This window comes from Vespa velutina, chromosome 9, assembly GCF_912470025.1.
Source record: "Vespa velutina chromosome 9, iVesVel2.1, whole genome shotgun sequence".
Taxonomy (NCBI): domain Eukaryota; kingdom Metazoa; phylum Arthropoda; class Insecta; order Hymenoptera; family Vespidae; genus Vespa; species Vespa velutina.
The window spans coordinates 7833345-7858539 of record NC_062196.1 but is presented as its reverse complement, the minus strand read 5'-3'; the positions used below and the strand labels follow the sequence as shown (position 1 = coordinate 7858539).

General features: G+C 34.5%; 1 protein-coding gene and 1 long non-coding RNA gene across 5 annotated transcripts in view; one reads left to right on the top strand and one right to left on the bottom strand.

Annotated features, from left to right (window-relative positions):
- The window catches only part of LOC124951809, a 14180-nt gene extending 5837 nt beyond the window's left edge, over positions 1 to 8343 (top strand). The window contains exons 2-3 of one of the 2 annotated variants that reach the window (XR_007101720.1): positions 4434 to 4516; positions 6650 to 8343. This is a non-coding gene — a long non-coding RNA (uncharacterized LOC124951809). Of the gene's footprint in view, positions 1 to 1954; positions 2176 to 4433; positions 4517 to 6649 lie in introns of both variants that reach the window. The other variant, XR_007101721.1, reaches the window with a different exon arrangement.
- Positions 1 to 25195, bottom strand: part of LOC124951802 (CCR4-NOT transcription complex subunit 6-like) — a 391461-nt gene that overhangs the window by 14014 nt on the left and 352252 nt on the right. For all 3 annotated transcript variants that reach the window (XM_047500706.1, XM_047500705.1, XM_047500707.1), the window contains 3 exons: positions 19761 to 19829; positions 8700 to 9012; positions 4729 to 4880 (listed from right to left, as the gene is read on the bottom strand). In XM_047500706.1, the coding sequence (XP_047356662.1) occupies positions 4729 to 4880; positions 8700 to 9012; positions 19761 to 19829 (534 nt within the window). The remainder of the gene's footprint in view (positions 1 to 4728; positions 4881 to 8699; positions 9013 to 19760; positions 19830 to 25195) is intronic.

Genomic DNA, 25195 nt, shown 5'->3' with positions numbered 1-25195 from the left:
ATATACATTCCAGATTTCTTAGCTTAAGACTCAGAAATTTACATATTACCAATAAAGAATTATTGGAATACCATGTTCGCCTTTGGAATTTCGCGGTTGCTTGCACCGCCCGTGGTCATCTTTAAAATAGACTACCCTTAAATCACGTCTATCCAATTAGTTCACTTCGATGTCTTCTGCGAGACATAGCACGGATCGCCGATACGTCAAGTTTCTCTAGTCGAGATATATATACATCTATATATATATATATATATATATATATATATATATATATATATACATATGTACACGAGTTCTTGCTCCCTGACTTATATACGCACGCGTGAGCACGCAAATATTCGCATCTTCTCTCGGGGCATAGACAGCCCACGCGTTGTCTACCGGAATATATCAGTGGTTCTTACTTTGAAATTCAGAATAATTTCTATTCATTTCTAACATCTTTGTTACTATTTATTTATTTATTTATTTATTAATTTGTTTTTTTATAAGCTATCATTAATAAACGTATCTTTAAATTATTGGAAAGTCTTTTAATGATTTTTAAAATTCAATTAATATCACCTTCATTAAATGTTCAATTTATTTGCAATAATTCTAATAAATAATATAAGATGTGATAAAGAAACAAAATATTGAATAAGAATATTTCAATATCTTATATGAAAGTGTAAAGAGAAAAAAGTTAAGAACCACTGATACATATCTACGGTCGTAGGCTATAAGTCTTTGCGAAGAAAAAGAAAAGACATATATATATATCTATATATATATATATATATATATATATATATATATATATATATATATATATAGAGAGAGAGAGAGAGAGAGAAATAAAAAAAGAAAAAAGAAATAAATATATAAAAAAAATAAACGACAACGGGAGTGATACCGGAGCCTCGTATACTTGTGAGATAAGATTGACAGTTTTGAAAACGAATTATAAAGCTTCCTCTATTGGTTGCTGTGCGATTGCTCCGTGAACTCGTGCCACTTCATTTTCCTACCGGCACTCCTCCGCTTGAAACTCGCTTCTATCGATATCTACGTCCATATAGATTGCTATACGAAGAGAACTGCTGGCAATTAATTAAGCGCTCACTCTGGACGCGTAATACGGGACTGCCCGGTTAAGTTTACCGTCCAATACCGGTGATGAGGTAGCGTCACGGTGATTGGTAAAAGAAAAAAAAAAAAAAATAATAAAAATGGTAAAGAAAGAAAAATAAAAAATCTGGAGAAAGAGAAAAAGAGAGGGAGGGGGAGAGAGAAATTGAGACAGAGAGAGAGAGAGAGAGAGAGAGAGAGAGAGAGAGAGAGAGAGACATTGAGACAGAGAGACGCGATTTATCAGAAATCTCATAAGAGAACGATTCTTACTCGACAGTCTTACTTACTTCGACCCGTATCTATATCTTAACGTTAAAATAGTGCCCATTGCTTCGAGGCTGATCGATATATCCGGTTATTACTATCACTCCGGTTAAATAGATCTTCTGATACGATCTAATGTCTGTACGACGAATGTATAATATCATAATTCGTTCGAGCCTTCATCCTTTGAAATTTCTAGAATAGACGTATGGATCAATCATTAGAAAAATTTAACCACGTGGATATATCGGAGTATCAATTTTGTTGTATGAACGAAAATACATTTTCTTTTTCTTATTTAATATTTTACATTCATATTACGATATAGGATAAAAATCAAGATTTATGATGACATTTAAACGTCTAAACAAAAGGAAAATAGGGAAAAAGAGAGAGAGAGAGAGAGAGAGAGAGAGAGAGAAACAAAGGAAAAGAAAAAAGTAGATCAAAGATCTAAATCTTTCGCGTGTTAATATTCAACAAAAGTATATGAAAAATAAGATAGCTATATAAAAATTTATAAATAGAGTCGACGATAGTCCCATCTGTGTATATCCCTTCTAATCTATTCAAGTGACGCGAGGATGCTTCAACGTAATTGGTTCAATCCCGTCCAACGAGAATGAGTTAGCAACAAAGATGCAAAAGCACGTTGGATGGGTGCATCAGCATTCGAGAAAAGAGAAGGTGGCTTTCGTGATTACCGGCGCCGGAAGGACGATTTATTTTCTGAATATATTATACTCACGATACTCTTGGAAGATTAGAGATCTTGTCAACTTTCTTCAGGCAATGGTATCGATGGATCATATTCATTGTGTTTTAATTTTTATCTTTCGAATTCTATATCTACTCATTCCCTCATTCTCTCTCTCTCTCTCTCTCTCTCTCTCTCTCTCTCTCTCTCTCTTTCTTTCATTCTCTTTCGAATTATTAGCATTGATGCCTACTACTTGATAAAACGTATAAAGATATTATAATATATAATTAATATTTAATTATTATAATATTATAATACTATATATGCAATATCTTCCTCTTTATATATATAAATAAATTTATATTATTTATTAAATAATACAATAATAGATAACGTTAATAAATGATAAAACAGATTAAAATCGATCATTTTAATAAGATCATATTAAATCGTGCGGAAATCAGATTGGAATTTCTACGGAAGCTTGTAAAATCATTCATTTTATTTTATTTTATATATTTATTTATTTTTCTTCTTCTCTCTTTTTTTTTTTTTCTTTTTCCTTTTTCTGTCTTCCGGAGGCTAAAAGAACTTTAGAAGAAATCATCGTTCTTGTAGCGTAGAAACGAGTTATCTTAGTGAAATGGAATTGCCTTAACTGGCCGGGGTAATTGAGTTGGGTGCGTTCGATCGGTTAATATTCCGCTCGTATTTCAATGCGTTTATTAATCGTCCAACGGTGGCAACTGCAACACGCAACCCTCGTTCTTCGCTTTATAATACCTCGGATGCGTGCGAAGAAAAGAAGAAACGGATTTATTACATCTGCTAATCCCCATCGTTCGTTTCTCTCTATAGGGTGTTCCTTCAAATAAAATTTCTTCGACCACCCTATTCCTTGAAAAAAATCGAACACTTTTCTTTTTGCTATTTCTATGATAAATTTATATATATATATATATATATATATATATATATATATATAAATAGAGATATATATATAAGTAGAAGGAACACACGAGCGGGGAAAGTATATTTTAATATAATTATTGCATGTTACGTTAAATAATAATTAATTTTCTCATTCCCAAATTATATGTACCTTCGTCAAATCATTTTTAATGCAAATAAATTGCATGGATTTATAAACACTATGTACAAGCTATTTCGTCCTCGTTTGCGTCCGGATATTCTTGTCAGGGAGATCCTCCATCAGGTTATCCAAGGATCGCGTGCAGTGTACGTAAGGATTCGTACATCCCCATCAATTATGAAAACGATCGGGAGAAAGAGATAGAGGTAGATAGAAATAGATAGAGAGAGAAAGAGAGAGAGAGAGAGAGAGAATGAGAGAAAGAGAATGGAACGATCTTGAGCGCTAATTGGCTTGAATTACAGAAATGCGCATATAGAAAAGTCATTAAATACGTACGACGAATGATGAAAGTACGTAGAAGAATATTTTTCTTTTTTTTTTTTTTTTCTTTTTTCATCTTGCCTCGGAATTTTCTTATCGCATCATCAAAAATAATCGAGAAGGAGCAAAAGTAAGGAATATCACTTTTTTTCAAAACTTTCTTGTAATATAACAGTGACAATAATAACAACAACAATAATACTAAGTTATAGATAATAACGATAATTAATCATTTTAACGCTAGTTAATTCCCGTCAATTTTTATTTACATTTGTTAGTTACATTGTCCATTTATATTCTCTCTCTTTCTCTCTCTCTCTCTCTCTCTCTCTCTTTCTCTTTCATCCTATATTCTTTCCTAGAGCAATTAAATTCCTTTGTCCCATTAGGATATCGTATTGGTTAATTCAAGTATTTAGTAAGAGGAGGACCGGTTTAATGAACGTAAAAGGCTGAGATGTACGGTTGAAGAAATACGTTCGGAAAATAGAGAGAAAAGAAAGAAAAAGACAGACAGACAGACAGACAGACAGACAGATAGATAAACAGACAGAGAAAAGAAAGAGCTAGAGAGAAAAAAGAAAAATCCGATTCTTCTTTCGTTTCTCGTTCAGTCCATTCTCTTTGCCGTCAGAAAAGTCGACTGTAAACGATTGTCGAGAATCTTTTATTATCGGCGTCCTCTTTTTTCGGAGGTTATCGAACATAGGAGAGTGCTTTTATCAATAGGTCATACTACTTACTCTCGATGAGAGTTTGTTTCTTCATCTTCCTCTCCTTTCCTTACCCCTTCCCATTCTTTTTTTATATATATTATATCTATTTATATATATATATATATATATATATATATATATATATATATATTTGTTTATCTATTTTTTAATATTTTTATTTTATTTTATTTTATTTCTTTTTTTGCTTTTTTGTAAAAAGAGCTCGCATACCGTGGCGAAGTATCCAAGCGATGACTTTAACGAGGGCGACCTGAATATGTTGGATGGAAGAAGCTGTAGGGGGTAAGGTACCACATTCGTTTCGATCTCTCGTATAAAATCTATGATAGACGAATACATAGAGACTCCTACAGATATATATATATATATATATATATATATATCTCTTTCTCTCTGTCTGTCCGTTTCTGTCTGTATGCATATGTACATGTACGTGTATATATATATATACATGTGTGTGGTATTAAATTCTATGAAAAAAAATGGATACTCACCGTTGTCCCAAGCGGCTTCTTTAGTTCTAAGAAGAGCAGCCAATCCAATGTTATCTTTGGGCATAACTCTGTTCAGCATATTGTCTGAACCTTCGGCGTTTGCCATGGCCAATTGATTGAATTCGACTAAATGCTCCTTTATCAAAGTGAATCTGTAAGGAAAAGAAAAAAAAGAGAAAGGAAGAAATTAAATGAGTAAAAAAAAAGTTAATGTATAAATAGATTGGATAAAGATTCTTTATCGTTTCTCTATTCAACGATCTGTATTCTTTCGTTGTCATAAGTTTTCGTAATGGTTGACACGACTCAATTTCCCTGTCGCGTTCGCAAGAAAATCTCGTTGTCGTTATCGTCGTCGTTGTCGTCGTCGTCGTCGTCGTCGTCTTGGTCGTCATCGGTATACGATAGGTGGTGCCGATTTTTGTCGTGGAAAAACTCTCGTAGGAAGGCGTATCACGTATGGCATGCCGAGTAGAGCCTTTCTTTCGCCGATATGTGTGGCACGTATAGTAGAGAGAAATATATTCTTCACCGAATCCCCATTACGAGCCATCATCCCCCGTCCCCCTCTATCAGGCCGTTACCCGTAAACAAGATTGAATCAACGTCACCCGCAGTTGCACAACAGATGTCGTGCCGAGATTGTATAAATACTCTCTCGGTAAGATAAAGGTAGAAAGAGAAAGAGAGAGATAGAAAGAGTTAGTGAGAGAGAGAGAGAGAGAGAGAGAGAGAGAGAGAGAGAGAGGGGGGGGGGGGGAGAGAGAGACCCTATGCTCTCGAAGAAGCTCAACGTAAATTGTACATTGGAGAAAATGGAAATTCTTTATTGGAAAGAAAGGAAGACAAAAGAAAAGAAAAAGGAGAGAAAGGGCAAAGACAAAAGATAAAAAATATATGATGAAAATGATGGGAAACAAGATGAACGTAGTCAGAGATTAATAAGACAATTTTCTTTACGCGATGGCATTCTATTCTATTTTTTCGTTTTTTCCTCCCCTTCTATCATTACTATTATTATTATTATATTTAAATATAGAATGAGATGTTTTTTAAAGAAAATTCTGTGGGCGTAATATTATATTTATAAAAAAAAAAAAAAAAAAATATTTCTTCTGCGAAAAAATAATGCGGACAAGTTGGATTTCATTTTGCAACATTTTGTTTTTTCTCCCCGATTATTGTCATCGCGTTCATTAAACCTCATAGGATTAAGGCCATACGCAAGAAAAGAGCATAAACGGATTCTTGTCCTAACTTTTAAAAATGAAGCCGCCTATAATATATATATATATATATATATATATATATATATATATATATATATATATATATAATCTGTGCGTTAGCCGTTAACAGAGGCCATTTGTGCACCGCACCATTTCTGTCTCGTATCTTGTTATCTTCCCGGAGATTCGAGTTCAAGCTTGCGTAATATTTTCCCGAGATGCGTTTGCGCACATTTAAGATACTGCAAATGGAAAACTACTGTCCACTGTCGTTCAACTTTTTTCTCGTAATACGTTCTAGCGACGAAAACGTGAGAGATAGAGAGAGAGAGAGAGAGAGAGAGAGAGAGAGATTTTTACGAATTATTTATAAAAATAAAGAGAAAAGAGGGGAAGGGGTAGGGCGGGACGGGGAAAAAAAAAGAAAAAAAGATATCGCGCGAACAGTATCTCATTACTTAATCTTTTTTCCCTTGCTATTCTTTCCTTTTTAATTTTCTTTTGTTATTTTTATTATTTTTTCATTTCTTCCCTTCATTTTTCTTTTCTTTCCTTTTCTTTTTTTCTCTTTTTTTTTTTTTTTTTTTTTTTTTTTCTTTTTTTTTTTTTCTTTTTCTTCCTTTAATCGTCAACGATTACTTTCGTTAAGAGTAACCGCATAGTATCGTTTTTCTTACGACATGTACTTACAGGAAATAAGTTGGGTTGGAAATGGCAGAAAAGAAACTTGGAACGATACGTTCACCGCGAAAAGAAGAATAAAAGGAATAAGAAAAGAGAAAGAAGTGGAGGAGAGAAGGAGGAAGAAAGAGAAGGGGGTCGGAAGCAAGAAGAAGCACGACCTCGTGGGCCACGACGCGAGTCAGAAGTATCGACGTTTCCGGAGTATCGTCCAGCCGCTCATCCGTTCGAAAACTTTCGAATCACGAGCAGGCACGCCTTAGCAAGACACGAGTATTACTTCGAGAAGCTCTCTTTCTCTTTCCCTCTATCCAATCTTTCCCTCTTTCGTTCTCTTTTCTTTCCGTCCCCTATTTCTTCTTACCAAACTAATACGAAAGTTTGACGGAGAGTAGTTGGGGAACAAATATTTCGTTGGATCTTCCAAGTGCAATAAACCGAGCCGACGAAGTAGCGAAGAATGGTGATACGTGCTTTTGGCGAACGGACTCGATTATTCGTGTGTGAGAACGAAAAAGAGAGAGAAAGAGAATGAGAGAAAGAAAGAGAGAGAAAGAGAAAGAGAAAGAGAGAGAGAGAGAGAGAGAAAAGATCGAAACCAATTCGTTCTATCGTGCCCTCGAGTCTATTTGGAAGCCAATCGCTCTAGTCGTGCACCAACCTACTATGTGTATATATCTATATACATATACATATATATATATATATATATATATATATATGTATGTATATTCGATAACGTTTCCATTCGAGGCTAATCGTTCAAAGGTCGAGAGTAGGGCAGTTAGGTTTGGAACTCGTTCGAGGAAATATTCGCAAATTATTCCGTCTGCTTTTCAAAAGCGTTGGTTTATACCTGTATACATATAACATGTAACATGGGTGCACACGGCAAGGATGTAGGTCACATCCGAAAGCTTTGTCATTTGGCTGACCTTAATATCGTCATAGAAACGTCTGTTCCACGGAGCATTTATGATGTCAGAGTATAAAGGGACGTTATATCGCTCGACATATGTATATATCTACGTTAGAGCGAATTAATCGTTTCAATTCTCTCTCTCTCTCTCTCTCTCTCTCTCTCTCTCTCTTTCGATAGCCAGCGTCATTTCATCTACTCCAACATATATATTACTCTATTATATTGTACATCAAAATTCAGATAATCGAGAATATCAAGATTTCCTTGTTAAAATGATACAACAAGATTTTCTTTCAATATTTCGTTCGAGACCATATCGTTGTTCCTTTCAAGTTCCTTTATCTTATCCTTTATGTCGTCATATCTTCGTATAGTAAAAAGCGTGTCACGTTACTCGACTTCTTTCGTTTGTCTTTCCGCGAAAAAACGGAAATGCGTAGACGTTATGCAAGAGGATCGCGAGATACATCTGTTGCTGATGCTACTGATGTTGTTCCTACTGGTGCTGCTGCTGCTGCTGCTGCTGCCATAGGTGCTGTAGCTACCTCTCGTGGTAGGTAACTCAGTTTGTGTCTTCGTAAATTGGATGTACTACTAAGGTGAAAATGCAAATTTTCTCTCTCGCTGTCCGCGTTGATATTTGTTCAAGTGTCGAGGGAAACGTTACTACGAAGCGACTACGACATTCGTTCGCTTGCCGCTTTATCTCGACAAAATTTGCATTATCTTGTCGTCGCTCCGTTTGTCCCGACGTCATATATAGCTCTCAGTTTTAAACGACTTATGCGAGCTCGCGTTAAATATTGTCATGGATATATTTCGATGTCTTCTCGTTAAGTCACTTTGTCAACGTGAATCACAACGACACATCGGTGATGTGTCAAGGGTAAAGAAAGTTTGATTAAAAAAGTTGACCGTCTCCCCTCCCTCCCCCCCTCCTCTCACTCCGTCCCCCACCATCTTCAATCGTTTTTTTGTTCAACTATTTCAAATGAGAAACACGTATTTTTTTCTTTTCGTTCTTTCATTATTTCGAACCTACTTACCGAATATCACCGAAGTAAGAAGTAAAAGTTTGGATAAAAATAATTAACTTATATATATACATATATATATATATAAATATTTATAATACTTACTTGGCTGTTCTGTAAAAAATAGCACAACCGTCGACGTACTTCCTGTCGTTCTCGGCCATTGTCTTTGCTCGCGATTTCGGTGAGAAGATGCCGTCGTAACCGTCGTGCTTTAGCTCAGGCAGGAAGAAATTATAGAATTGGTCCGTCTCGACCTCCTGCAAGCTGATGATGTCCGCGGCATAATGCCGTATTTCATCGAGGATTCCCTTTTTCCGATATTCCCAATCGAGGGCCCAGCTTGGACAATAACCGTACATTTGCCGTGTCGCGTACTTGTCGCACAGCACGTTGTAACACATTACCGTAAATATACCTATAACAATAAACAAGAATTTTTATCGCTCGCTTTTATTCAAGTTACCTAGTCGCTGCCACCGTCTAGCCAGCGCTAGCGCCATTGCCACTGCCATGACAATTTTTTTCATTACTATGATATATACTTATGGGTAGGGATGGATATATATATATATATATATATATATGTATGTATGTATGTATATAGGAATATATGTAGATAAATACATATGCTTACATATAACCCAAGCTCTTCTTGTCCTCTCTCGACAAAGTCGAAGGAGGAGGACCGTTATGAAACGGTAGGACATTTCGTATCTCGATTTATTGTCCTATCGATTTATCGTCGTCAAGTAGAAGAACCGGTTGCATTTACAAGCTCTAAGATATATATATATATATATATATATATATATATATATATATGTGTCAAGATATTTGCAACTTCGAATCTTGTATGAAACTAATATAAAGTTATTAATATTCGTTCGTAATTTTCACAATATTTTACGAGAAAATATCATTTATTTAAATCTAAATAAATCTATTACGAATAAGATCGTCGTGACGAAGGAACAATGGCCACTTCTTTAAATATAAATAATATAACTAAAATTAACGTTAATAATGTATTATATTAGCCCTCCTATTAAGCAGCTTTGAATCGCTTTCATCGATTAAGATCGTTCCTGCTGCCGGTGATGCTGTTGTTGATGCTGTGGTATGGTCGTTAATCAACGACAATGTCGTATGCAATTGATATCGAGTTAATCATTCCACGTCCTACCTATCGCGTGAGAAACCGATTGAATCGGAGTCTCTATATTGGAGGTACTTCAATCACGATGAAATTACCGATCCAGAAGAATCGATCGATCGTTCTCATTCCGATCGATCGCGTCAATGTTCGTTAAGCGTTCACGATCTGACTTTTTAAAGATAAAATCTTGTAAGATACAAGAGGAGGACTTTGTAGACACCTACTTTCGCCGTCTTAAGATACTTACGATGGATATATAAGCATGGAGTATGTCTGTCTATACTATAAGCGTCATGGTATATGTACAATATGTATAATGTCTATCGATTAAAACGAGCAGACACCCGTGTACTTACTTACATACGTACGTCGTTTCTTACTAACATTTCTCGAATAACAAAGTTGACTTCTCCGATCTACCGATTGGATAAGAAAATCAACGAGAGAAGTGAAATGTCTTCTCGGTGTCTCTCAATTTAATCATAAATTACATTTACGTTTAATTCATACTATTACATTTGTGGCCTCACCCATACGAGTTTTTGCTCGTTCTTTTTCAATAAATTTGAAAAATTTTTATTCTCGTACAATCGTTGGTCGAACGGAATAATAGTAATCTTTTCGCAATCAAAAAAAAAAAAAAAAAAGAAAAAAAAAAAATAAGAAAGAAAAAAGTGATAGTATCTAATTAATAACTTTCTAATGCGTTTAACATAAGATCCTCTTTTGACCTTTGAAGAATTTCGATCTTGAGATCGTCGTTGGCATTTTGGAAAGACTTTTATCCGTTTAATGGAAACTTCATGAAAGAGAAGAACCAAGGTAGAGAAAGAGGGTGAGAAAATATTCGATAGTGTTAGTAATTATACAACTTAGTAGTATCGTAACGAGCATCTCTCTCTCTCTCTCTCTCTCTCTCTCTCTCTCTCTCTCTCTTTCTCTCTAACACTCTCTCCTTCTCTTTTACTTTCTTTCGTCAACGATCGTGGCAAGTTCATAGCGAGATAAAACGTGCCTCTTCACGAACGACGCGATGCTATTATGGAAATTGTTAGTTTGAAGGAAAATTTTCAAAGCTGGAGGGACTTTAAAGAGAGACCCTCTTTCCAAAGTTTTTCCCTCGTGGTTTCGTTGATATGATACGTATACATGGTATATATATACATATATATACGTATATATATATATATATATATATATATATATATGCATAGAGAAAAAGAGAGAGAGAGATAGAGATAAAGATAGACGACGAAGCACATACGAGCATTGTGGTTTCGCGTGAAATCGCAAACATCTCGTTTCTCCTCTTCATGTATTATCTTCGTCCGGCCCGCTAATCGGCAATGGCGAAGAGTAGCGTAGCACTTTCGATATTATTCCGTCGTAGAGTTTCGATATCGAGGCCGAAGATAAACCCGGCTAATGGCGCTATACATGCCAAGGAGTTTATTATATTCCGTACGGATAATCGCTTGTTTATGATAGAAAAATGAGAGCGCTGCTAGTGGAAGCCGTTACCGTTAGATCCATTAACGAGCCTCACTAAAGAAGATTTTCATTGTGGTTCCCCGTCGAGAAACAGATCTTTCCTTTTTTAACATTTTTGCATTGTTCTTGTTTTCTTTTCGTAATCTTTTTCTTTTTTTTTTTTTCTTTTTTTTTTTTCCTTTTCTTTTCATCTTCGTTCAAACAAAATTTTGTGAACATTTTAATACGACTAAGCATCGGTGTATCAAGGGAATAAAAAGTTTTATTCTTAAATGCGCTTTGTATCTATTTCTTCTTAATTAACTTAAAAAAATCTGAAAATCCGGGATCGTCGAAGATTCATTGGCATTTTAAAACGTCGTGAAAGTAATCCCGTGCATGCGGAATACCACTTCTCTCTAACTTTGGCATCGGCGAACGTAACTATTGCTATTATCCCTGAGAAAGTTGACGTTTATTATTGCAGATAACTACGATCGTCGTTATTACTACGTTCTACGTTGGGATAGTTACTCCACGCTATTTTACTCTTGTAATCGTTTGAACCGTAACGCAAAGTTACTGAGACGTCAAAAAAAAAAAAAAAAAAAAAAAAAAAAACAAAAATAATAATAATAAAAGGAAAAGAAAAGAAAGAAGAAAAAACAGAAAAACGAATTTTATTCCACAGGAAAATTTTTGAATTATAAATATTGATGGATTAACATTAAATTAGAACGTTTACATTTTACAATATTACTTCGATTTCAATTGATGACTATCAGAATTAATTATTTTTCAATCGTTAAAAAATTTATTAATATTTTTGTTAAATTTTATAGAGATTCTCGTCTTACGGGAAAGTAGTTATGGTTTTTCTATTAACTACGAAACAGGAAAATAATGAAGGAAGGTACAATAGAAATAGAGAGACAGAGTGAGAGAGAGAGAGAGAGAGAGAGAAAGAGAGAAAGACTTTGCCGGGCTGAGATATTCAATTTTTGCCATTTCATCAAAGCAGACATCTTGTTATCCGTAGGTAGGATCGTTGATGGGTTAGGTCGATGATATTACAAGAGCACGCCGCCGGCGAAAGGAATTTGTGGAAAATGAAGGAGAGATAACTTCGTTTGTTACGGATGCGTTGGACAAAAATTGATTTTGCCTTACAACGAAGTATAACGAGATATAAATTCAACGTTAATGTTACGAAATTTATTCGTTATTTTCTTTTCTATTTCATTTTTCGTCTTTTGTTTTTTTCTTTATTTTTCAAAAGACAGAACAACATCCTCGATTGCTTTAAGATATTAATGTAAAATAACAAAATTATTTTTCTTCGTATGATCGATCATAGAAAATCTTTACGTATTCGTGATTGAGATTTATTACGAGGGTTCTCGAATTTCGACTAACTGTTTACACAACGAACCGAACTATAACTACAAGTTGCTCGATATTGTTGGAACTTGTCGCCATTCTAAAAGTATCCTCTCAAAAGAGAGAGAGAGAGAGAGAGAGAGAGAGAGAGAGAGAGAGAGAGACAGAGGAGAGAGAGGAAAGAGGAATACTTGACTCGCATCTGTGCTCACGGAATTTCTCTGGAGCGACATGATATCCGCAAGTCGTAAACTAAAGTTCGAAGCAAGTGGCTCGAGGCACAGGTTCGTCGGCAAACAACATCGTCGATAGAAGCACCTACGGAAGTCTTCTCTACGTTTAGAGAAACATCCTTTAGTCATACTTTGTTAATCGATTTCATTTGTAAACTGTTCACTATTGTTACGAAAGCACGATTCGATGTTGCAAACAACGCAACATTAATTAATATTAATACAAACGAATGCGATATTAATTTCAAATATTCGAAGGTAATATTTTAAATAAAATATCGCAATATTTTGAAAGGGTTTTTTTTTTTTTTTTTTTTTTTTTTTTTTTTTTTTTTTCAATCGATACAAATTTAATATCATTAACGACGGTGTTTGTTTCAAAATTCAAGTTATACGTATAATTTTTTACATGAAATCTGCTTATTTTTTTTTTCTTTCTTTTTTTTACCCCCCCCCCCCCCCCTTCCCCCTTTAAAGCACCCTTATCGATCGATTGTAACGAGTACAATAGAATTATTGAATAGCGAATAGATGTTATCGCATGATTCGCTACGGAAACCGATTGTCAATGGCAGGTAGGACTCGTTCGAGCGATGCCCAGGCTCTCCATTCAAGACTAGGAATGGTATTTCCGAGGTCAACGATGCCGTGACCTACCTCAAGAGTCGCCAAACCAGTTTCAGTAAATCCGAACAAGTTACCTAATTTACGCGCCAACGTGGCGAGAAGGAGGAGATGGAAGAGGTTGCGATCTTGAATGTGGAGGGGCTGATCTTACGGGCGAGACGAATTCATGAAAAATTTATTTTCGCTTGTTTATGCTTCTCTTCAATTTTTCAAGTATTTTTTATCTTTTATTTTCGACGTTTAAACATATCTATGACTTCGAGGTTACATCTATGGGAGTTTTTATATACATATATATATATATATATATATATATATTTGAAAAATTGACAAACGATCGAACAAACCTATCGATGAATAATAAATTTGTTCTGTAAATATATTATGAGTTGTTTTCTTGCTCGAAAGATTACGAGAAACGTATTGCATCGTAATAATACGTTCATTTATTTTTCTTCATTCATAAGACGTTATTGTGTATATATTATTTATAACCTTGAACGTTGACACCTCGCTTGTTTATTATTTGACTGTGTTTACGCGTTTAGAAAAGCGCGAATGGAACGCACGTTACACGCGAACGCGTACAAGGACATAGACCGAAAGTTATGCGTGACGAGAAGTAGTTTTACGCGTTAATAAATAATTCAAGGTATCCTTGAAAATTCCTTTATAAATACCGAACGTTCTTCTTTCGATAAAAATGGATAGTATAGAAAGTTATTTTTCTCTATGCAAGTATTTTATGTATCTCTCATAGTTTCTTTCTTTTTTTTTTCTATTTTTCCTTCCTACTCTTTTTTCTTCTTTTTTCCTTTTTTTTTTTTTTTTTTTTTTTTTTAGATAAGAAAGAAGACAGTATCGGTATCGCAAAAAGAAAGTTCGAAGAGAAATACTTTTGATTACGATTTCTCACATTTTCTTTTCGCGAAATATTAAGAAATATTATACTTATATATATGTGGATACATACATACATACATACGTACGTACAGGTGTATATCATGTAGAGAAATATAGCATAGTATTTGATACGTCTTCCAAATGCACCGTTCGAAGATCGTTGGAAAGCTTTTACGTATACTCAATTCTAAGTCGTCGATCTTCTCCTCTCCTAGGAAGATTCTTTTCATATCGATGGCCCCAGGCCAGAAGCTCGCTGACCCGAACTAAATTACATTTCGATCCTTACAAACCGTTCGATGAAATAGATTCGCGGTAACGATTATATGTATGTATACGTATGTACTTATGTATCTAAGTCTCTCTTTGACGTAAGATAAGAGTGACATCATTCTTTTTTCTCTCTCTCTCTCTCTTTTTTTTTTCTTTTTTTTATTTTTGTTTTTCTCTTTACGTGCGTCGCACTAATTCCATTTGAAGAGATAATTTCTTTTTTTTTTTTTTTTTTTTTTTTTTTTTCTTTTCGCAGATTATTTACATATAGGTATGTCCACATACACGTGGACATGCGTTTTAGTTTAGTAATCTGACCAAACAGGGAAATAGAACATCCAATGTCGTATATAACACAAAGTACTAGCCAGAATTTACATCTGCTAGTACACGTTTCTACGAGCGTAAATTGTGGCTCAGGAGAATGCATCAGCCGTGTTTATCGATTACGATCTCGATAATGTAACCACATCGTTCGTCAAATAGATTGCCAGAACTATGCGATAACGGTAATGCGATACGCGTATATAATCTAACTGTCAGCGAATCGATATACAGACTTACCACTAGTACTACTACTATTATCACTACTATTATTACTATTATTACATAAAATTCGCGGTTATATTTTAGAATATTTAAATAAAACGAATATTTAAATAATTTGTTTATATTGAATGGATGAATATTACTTTTAAATAAAATGTACGAACGAATCGTAATTTTTATTTGGAGATAAATGAAGGATCATGTAACATGGAGGAAAAGAGAAATTAATCATCGATTAACGCGATCGAATTGTAAAAGAATGATTATTAAAAGAGTTAATAGACATTAAGAGAAAAAAAATATTTCATTACACGTATATACGTCACGCGTTCTCTGTTACTTTCTACGAATAATAATAATAATAATAATAATAATAATAATAATAATAATAATAATAATAATACGAATTAATACGATTTAAATAATAACATAGGATATCAATTTAATATACGATAATTAATAATACAGAGTAATTCGTCGAACGGTATGGATACGGTATCATTCGTTCGTCTTCTTTTATAACGTTAAATTAATATTAATAAACAGAGCGTGTGTGTGAGGATGAGAGAAAAGTTGAATAATTAGAGATAATTATACTAAAACTTTGTCACGTTAGTTGTAAGAAGATAGACGCAAAGTGAATTTGGAAAGTGGGTCAAGGTGGACTTAGAACTAATTTCTCGAGGTAACGAGTTCCAAAGTGAGTTCTAATATAAGACAAGGACAGATTGTCGAGGGGAGAGAGAGAGAGAGAGAGAGAGAGAGAGGTAGAGTGAAATAGAATGAATTGGAGAAAGGGCATGATGTAAAATTAAAAACGATGTCACGTAGAATAATAAATAAAAAAAAGAAAAAAAAAAAGAAAAACGGGGAAAGAAGAAAAGGGTTTACTTGAGGATATAGCAATGTGCTCTACACTTCTGTAAAGATAATAACAATAATTATGATAAAAGTGGTAATGGCGATAGTTACTTCGAAGCGTTTGACCGTGGCACAGAGTAATAATAATTCCTCTTAAGAATATAATCGCTTAGTTACAAGTATGGGAATGGTAATAATACATAATAGCTCTGTCCCTAAGAACTCGACTTCCTTAGCTTCTATGATTAGATATAATGATTATGATTGTCAGACTAGTTACTAGAAGGTGCAAAAAGTAATTCGCACGATCCTGCCATCGGGTAAAAGAATAAAGATGATCTAAGAGAACTAATACCTAGATTAGGATTAGTCATTAATCTAATTTCGCGATGGTGCACGTGCGCGAAGTTCATCATAGAGCCAATGATTTTTCAAATAATTCCAAGCATTCCTTCGGTTCTATCGGTATGAGATAAATAATGCTACACATTTACCATCGTCTATCGTTCCTTATACAAATAATATTGAACGAATGGTATGATCCTTTCGAATCCTATATCTGATAAATCATTTGACGAGCTAATTAAGACGAAAATATATAATTAGATAGATCGATAGATCGATGACGTTAAAAAATTTAAGCTTCCTTTTTTTTCAATGTTCTTTATATATTAATATACATAGATCTTATCCATCGAAAAAAATTCGAGCTTATAAACGTTTCGATGACAAGTGATTAGATAAGAGATAATATATGCAAATATGAAAGAGAGAGAGAAAGAGAGAGGGGGGGGGCAGGGCAGGTTAAAGGTTAGGGAAAACGATTTTGAATATAAAGAAAAATGAGAAAAATGATGAAAGAAAGAGTAAGATAGGCTAGTATAGGAATATAATACGAACGTATTATAAATAATGAATGGTGTATAAAACATAATGAAATGATTTATCGCTTCTATTCCGCCAAGCTTAGCTGACAATGGATTCTTTTTGGCTGACAAAAGTGGCAATGGCAGCAGCAGGCTGTAGAACGGTTTGTGTCCCCTCTTCTTCTTTATTTCTCTCGTCCTCTCTCACTCTCTCTCTCTCTCTCTCTCTTTTTCTCTCACTCATTCTACCCTTCTCTCATTCACTCACTCACTCGGTCACACGCACGTCTGCACACGTATAGAGAAAACGTGGTGGCGGGTTAGAGCGCAATAAATCTATCCATATGGCGTGGTATGGCCATCGGCGTGGCGAGCGTTGACCAATGGTCAAGGTGGATGCCGTTGGAAAAGGGTACGTTACCTTGCCTCGAGTCACATTTATTAATAACATGATCTATTCTTTATTCTTTACTTTCTCTGAACTATTTCCTATTTTTTTCACTATTTACACACACACGTATATATCTGTATATATCATATGAGTATTACACGTTCATGATCTCGATCGACATTTGAAAAATTTTATTTATTGTAAAAATTAATTTTTAAATGAATATATTTGAGAGTATTTTCTCTCTCTCTCTCTCTCTCTCTTTCTCTTACTCTTTTTCTCTTTCGGTAATAAGATTTTTTTGTTTATGTATACAAAACGTAGTTTGTAGTACGTATAGCAAAATGAAGTATATGAAATAGTACTCGGTTTATACACGACTGTTTCGTTTCAAAACAAAAACATGTATAACGTCATTCCAGTCGAAAGGTGAACGCTATTTACGTTCGTTCATTCTAATACGAGCCGTCTTAGGTGGCACATAGTGAAAAGTGTCTCATACGTAACGTTCATATAATTTTTACTTTTTCTTATTTTTTATATACTTTAAGTTTCTCTTATAGATGTGTTTTTCTTTTTTACATATGTATATGTATATGTATATGTATATGTATATGTATATTTGTATTGTTCTTGACTAATTGTTCTGAAAAATTTCTCATCTCTTTTATTTCTTCGATTAATATTAAATTTAAGGATATATAAATCGTTTATATAATTATTTAACTGATATCAGAGAAGAACCATTTTAATCTTGTACAATCTTATTAAGAAATCTGTTCGTGTCCGAAATAAACGTTGGCTCGTAAAATTTTCCAAGGACTACGCAGCGGTGGAAACGAAATGTTTAAATATGTTTTAGACGATTTCAGATGTACGAGATGAATTATTAAATTGTACAGAGTCCAACTCTGAGTGAGCAACGTGACGTCCAGGAAAGAAGATCGAGATTCTCGATAGGATCGTGCGAGATAGAACGCGAAGAGACGTTGCATCCGTCTCAACGAACTCAGCGGATATTTTATGATCTTTGCGTGTGGGAAAAAGTTCGAAAGGAATGTCGCGGACGATCGTCAAGAATTTCTTAGTAATTCCTTAAGATTCGCTCAAGGCAACGCGAGGCAGAGAAAAATACGAAAAAATAAAGAAGAAGAAGAAGAAGAAGTAAGGAAGAAGAAGAAGAAGAAGAAGAAAAAGGACGTCCCTTTTAATCGGCCGAAGAGAAAAGAGTTACGTTACGTTAACCACGAACCATCGGACGCGCATAAGGTTTATTAGAAGGAACCCCATGCAAATCACGAATGCACTTCGCCATGCAGACTTTTCTTCTTTACGAGTCGAGCCGTGCGCTTGTGTTTGTACAAGCCGCTATGATTTGAAGTGGCATTTATGAGCGTCGTTCTGTCTTCTCGTTCATGCATTACTCATGAGTATCTAGCGTTGCTCTCGTATATACCATCTCTTGGTGCCATCATACTATGTACCATTAAACTATTAATATATATATATATATATATATATATATAATGTAATATATATATGTAAACTGTAATATAATCATCAAAGCAAAAGTATTTTCGATGAATCCATAGAAAATTATTTTCCATCTATCTTTACCTTTGTTACATTATCAATTGGATTTGAGCGAGAATCGTTATATAGAATTTATCGAGATCGTAAATCCATGTGGAAGAGGTACGTCGTTTTTTTCCTCTTCCTTTTTTTATTTTGTATTCTTTTTTTGGTTTTTTTTTGGGGTTTTTTTTTTTTTTTTTTTTTTTTTTTTTTTTTACGCGCGATCAAATAATTTCAAATAGACTAGAGGATAAATTATTAATAGTCGAACGGTCGAATAATACGCATTATCGAATCGTTCTAAATTTTATTGTTCCTATTTGTTTCAGAGATTATCATTGATATCTATCGAACTATAGTTGAATATAGTTTCTGGCAAATGTGTATTTTTCCGAAAAATTTATTCTTTATTAGAAGAAATCGTTCGTTGAATATATTATAAAATATCGCTCGCTAATAATCATTCGATAATAAGTAAGAAGTGAAAGGAGAAGGGAAAGAAAGGCTATACGTACGATCGATTAAAAAGCAAAGGCCCACTTTACGATACATCCGCCATGGATTCCTTTCTTTCTTTGTGGCTCACCCGTTACATCTCGTCGTCCGAGCGGTTAACGGTAAACACGTTTATTGCAATAACTAGGAAAGGTATTTCTTGGTTTTGTACTTGAAGGGAATATGTACGAACTGTGAAGAAGAAAGACTCGCATAGACTCGTTACCGTTAACGACGCTTAGATCCAACGTTAATTATCTGTACTAATTATCGATCCGTTCTGATTGCATGGCGTGAGTGGATTCAACAATTTTCACTCTTTCTTCGATGAACAATTAATTGAAAGTAATGGAGAAGATAAAATGATAATTAATGGATACTTACAGGTCGGTCTTGTCCTATTGGGCCTTGTCAATGGAATCCATGGTCTTTGTGGCGGATGATTAGCGGTTACTGCAAGAAATAAAAAAGAAGAAAGAAAAAAATGAAAATTAATTTTTCTTACATGAAGATTGAACGAGAATATCTCGTACAATTTTTTTTATATATATATATATATATATATATATACACGTAAATATCGGGGTTTAAACATAGATCGAAGAAAAAGAAAAATGATCATATAAATGAACAATTTCAAATTTGATAATATTAATGTGATCAAATTTTATCCATGTTAAAATATAAAAGACGCAAATTGTTTTCGTAGTTGAACTCTAACAATTCTTGTCCCATTTGTCGAAGTAAAGGTTTTGCCTTTTGAAAGTAGAAGAATACATCTTCCAGGCCATTTACGATCTTTACTACACCGAATATAAGCTTCCAGGAGTAAGAACGTTGTTAGAGGAGGAAGTGGAAGAAGGAAGAAGAACGAAGAAGAAGAAGAAGAAGAAGAAGAAGAAGGAGAGAGAGAAGGGAACAAGAAGGAGAAGGTAGAAAGATGTAGCGCGAAGGGTTGTTGAGAAAGGGTGCGAGAAATATGAAGAGTCGACCGGCGAGAATAAGGGAGAAGGGTGTTAACGACTTCCCGGAAATGGCGGTAACAACCCCGAAACCCTGAGACGTGACTCAAGTCTGACACAAATGGCGAGACATTAGACAAGTGCCAGGAGTAAAGTAGACGTCGGGGCGCGAAGGTAATCAGAATTAACAATTCAAAGCCTTATATACCGACGACTCCCTTCGTTTCTCCTTCATCGTTCCTACTATACTTTCACCTCCTCTTCTCCTCTTCCTTCTTCTTCTCTTACTTCTCTTTTTACTACCACCACTCTTCGCTTTTAAGCCGACAACTAGTCCAAGAGGATGGTTTAGAGATGAGACATGCGGATTTCTAGTGGAAAACTCATCCCAAGAGTACTTCATTTCGGAGTGCCTACAATCGAGATAGTTGACAGAGTTCGAGGGATAATCTTCCGTTTGGAGGGGAGAGAGGGAGAGTAGTGGAACGGAGGTTTGGCTTTAACTAGAGACTTCTCTCTTTCTCTTTCTCTTTCTGTCTTATTACATTGACAGAAGACTGTTAATTCGTTAGCGTAACATTTCGACGCATTTCATTTGCTAAATTTCATGGGGGGGGGGGGGGGGGACGCCAAATGTTTGCTCTCGAAATACGCGCTTTCAAGCATCTATATATCTCTTTGTTCCTTTTCGTTTGTTAGCGACAATAGTCATTTCTCTCTCTTTCTTTCTTTCTTTCTTTCTCTTTCTCTTTCTAAGTTAGTTCTAGCTTTCGTAGATATTTGGATTAGAATTACCTTGGTTTCGGATTTCATTTTCCATTTTCGAGAAATTCTGGCTACGTCTAACGACCTTCTGATGGGCTTGATATTTCTCGTAGAGTAGATTGAACGATCACGAGATAGACTCTCTCTTTCTCTCTCTCTCTCTCTCTTTCTCTCTCTCCTTCACTCTCTGAGAAACGCTTGATCGATATTCGCAAGTTCGCAAACTAAAGACGATAACTATAAGTATCTTAATTATAAAGCGATTGTTAGTACGTAAGGTGTAAGAGCGTTACCGTGTTAAGAAAGTTGGGTGAGATAAATTTTCGATTTCGTTATTGCTACTTCATACGATTATTATGCGAGAACGAAAGTAATGAAATTGTTATTTGAAAGTAAAGTGAAATAAATTTATATCTAAATAATTAATAATTTGAAAGAGTAAATTGCGAGATAATTTATCATTAATAATGTATTTAAGATAAGAATAATTATATTGTTCTTAACTATTAAAGAATATTATATAGATATATTCATAATCTGAACGATCTTGTCTCTTCTATGATAGAGTACCGGCACGTTGTTGAATTATCATCGTTGAAGAAAAATGATCGATAGGAATGTTTTAAAAATAATTGTCTCCTTCACCGTGTTGTAGCCAGCGTAAAGCTGGCTCGTAGGTTCGTTCGTTTGTTCGTTCTTGAAGTCTCTCCATATACATTGGAAACAAGTATAATGACTCGGCAATGATACATGCTCGTGGTAATAAGAATGAGATGGTGAAGTAAGGGAGGTACGATGGAGACAAGATATAGTCAGAGTTAATATTATCCTAAGAAGACGAGCCTAATCAGCGATACTGACGTTGCAGCGTTGCAGTGACATCGCAGAAGAGTCGAAGGAGAGAGAGAGAGAGAGGGAGAGAGAGAGAATGAGAAAGAGAGAGTGAGTGAGATATATAGATAAATCGAAAGAAGGACGGTTAATATTGCTGACTAGATTATTATAATTGCAAAACGATAGTGAACAACGAGTCTCTAAGATGCTTTCGACTTATGAGAGCGCGCAAGCATCACGAGAACGCTCATTAAACTAGTTCATTACACCTGCTTCTCTTAATGGCTCTCACTTACCAGATAGAGATGGGAATAGAGATGGAGATAAAGAGAAAAAGAGAGAGAGAGAGAGAGAGAGAGAAAGAGAGTTCAAAGTCCAGAGAGAACTAGATGAGAACTTTTGGCACGATAATAAAACGGTTTAACGAATGTAAATTACGATTTAGTTTTCAACCACTATATGTATATATATATATATATATGTAATTAAATATTTTGTAATATAATATATTACGTAAATTTATTACTTAAGATTGTAAGATTGATTCTACAAGAAGACACGATATTAATTTTAATTCGATTGTCAACGACGAGAAGAAAATTTTGCATTTTAAGAATTTCTCTCTCTCTCTCTCTTTCTGATGTACTGTTAGTAAAAGCATTTAATCAATAGAAAGAAAAAAATTGGACAAAAGAGTGAGAGAGAGAGAGAGAGAGAGAGAGAGAGAGAGAGAGAGAGAACAGTCGTAAAGTTCGATGGAAATTGATCCGTACTATCCCAAGTACCTCTAGTAAAAAAGATGGAGATAGAGAGAGATAAAGTGAGAGAGAGGACAGAGAGAGAGAGAGAGAGAGAGAGAGAGACGTACATATACTCTTGTAGAATTGAAACGGTAAGAATTTTATTTCACTTCGCGGGCTTGTCTCCCGAGGGAAACTAGAGATAACGCCCTTGGGAGTATCCTCGAGACAATAGAGACGACAGGAAAGCGTGTAGCTAGCACAGAAAACAGTATTTCATCTGTGGCATAGCGGAGATTTATTTTCACGTCGGAAACCTGATTTCAATGAATATAAATGTAACTTTAGGTGAATTACTTTGAATTTGAAATTCTCTCTCTCTCTCTCTCTCTTTCTCTCTCTTTTTATCTTTTCTAGCGTCTTTTTCTACACACCTACAGGTAATTTTCTACGAAGATTTTTCATTGGAGGTTAATGCGATTTTAACGCGTCGTCTTATGTCGGATATTTCTATGGGGGGGGGGAAAAAAAAAGAAAAGAAAAAAAAAGAAAGAAAGAAAGAAAGAAAGAAAAAAGAATATAACAGAGAGAAATGTATCAATCGAAAGAGCTTTTCATTACACTGTTGGATTAAGTGCAATTTGTGCAACGAGAAGAACGCGAGAGTAACTTTTAAAGACTAAAGAGGTGATGTTATTTCAAATTCTCCAAGATCTTGTAAAGCCAATTAAGATCTTTACCGCGGAAAGATCTTTAACGATATCCAACATGCAATCAATGCTTGGAATGAGCGAAGGGAAGTGACGTTCCCTGTAACTCTTTTTTCTCTCTCTCTCTCTCTCTTTCTCTCTCTCTCTTTCTTCAATGCATAGGGCGGTTCTTTTATTTTCCTTATCGAGTGTTGATCGAGACAAGTATTTCCTCTTCGAGAGAAATTCCTATCTTCCTTATGTTTAAGATAAAATCAACAAAAGAGGAGAACGATCGTTTTTAGCTGGTCCAATGTATCGTAAGAATTTTACGAAGAAAATATTTCCGATAATTTCTTTTTCTTTTTTTCTTTTTTTTTTCTTTTCTTTTTATTTCTTTCATTCTCTCTTTCTTTTTATCTTTTTTTTTTTTTTTTTTTTTTTTTTTTTTCTTTATAAACCGTGGGTTAATTAAAATTGACGTTGATGGAAAACCAATGTCACGAGAAAACGTCAAATAAAAGGAAAAAGAAAAGAAAAAAAAACAAAGAAGATATAATACAGATACATAGCTGGTATAAGACGTTTTCAATGGAATGAATCATTATAAAGATTTCGAAACTTAATCACCGTTATCATCGTCGTCATCTACGAGAGGTTATGGATTAAAGGAATCCGACAAGGAGAGAGAGAGAGAGAGAGAGAGAGAGAAAGAGAGAGATACACGCAAAGATGCACAGGAACGTGTCATCGTTTCGACCGATAGCATTGCCAAGTTTAATGGCAGACTAGCCAGAGTTAGGATTGAAATCAATAATTACGATAACAGAGTTGCGGTAACTGTAGCGTCACACGTTTCGGGGAACGTGATTTAGAGGCTGACAATGCCAATGCCCGTTGACCCCTTTTCCGAACGTAACTACCCTGCGGCTTATTAAACTGTGACCATACTAACAAGAGAGACAAAGACAGAAACAGAGAGAGAAAGAGAGAGGTAGAGAGAGAGAGGGAGAGAGAAACGAAAGCCAAAGATCGATGGAAACGCAAATTTTCAACGAAAGCGAAAAATATTGAATGACTGTTGTAATAAAATCAACGTGTTTCAGTTATGATCATTTAACGTTAACATTCTCGAAATTAACACGCTTTACCAATGCCATGAGAATTACTATGTCAAATTGTGACGATGACAAATTTATTTGAACATTTGGAATACCATACTTTTAATATCTAAAAGGAAAAAAAAAAAAAAACAGAAAAAGAAAAAAAGAAGAAAGAAAATAAACAAAACACTTCCTACAGACGTTCTCGTCGAATTTTTGTTTGCTTGTTTCCTTTTTTCGTTTGTTTTTTCTATGCAATAAACGCATAAACACACTTGAGACCATTTTACATGTGGGCAACGAGAAATAAGGTATAAAGTTTTTTCATGGTCTCGTCGAGATTACTTTGCGAGACAACTTAGATGTAAAAAAAAAAAAAAGAAAAATAAAAGGAAATACTTTTTCAATATGTAGACACCATATATGGATATCGTTGATATTAGCAATGAAAAAAGTTTATATCTTTATTTCGTAATTCTTGTCGGGACAACGAAAAAGTGTGAAATTTTTTTGTTACCTTCTACCCGTAGTATTCAATACTCGCTCACTATAATTATAATTATTGTAACTCTACTACGAGGTGCATGTAAAAAAGATACCTTTGTAATACTTTTTTTTCGTAGTCTCTTCGAAACTTATTTCAAAAAAAAAAAAAAAAAAAAAAAAACAAGAACAAAAAGAAAAAAAAGAAAAGAAAAAAAGGTGAGATTTTTTACTGTATATCTA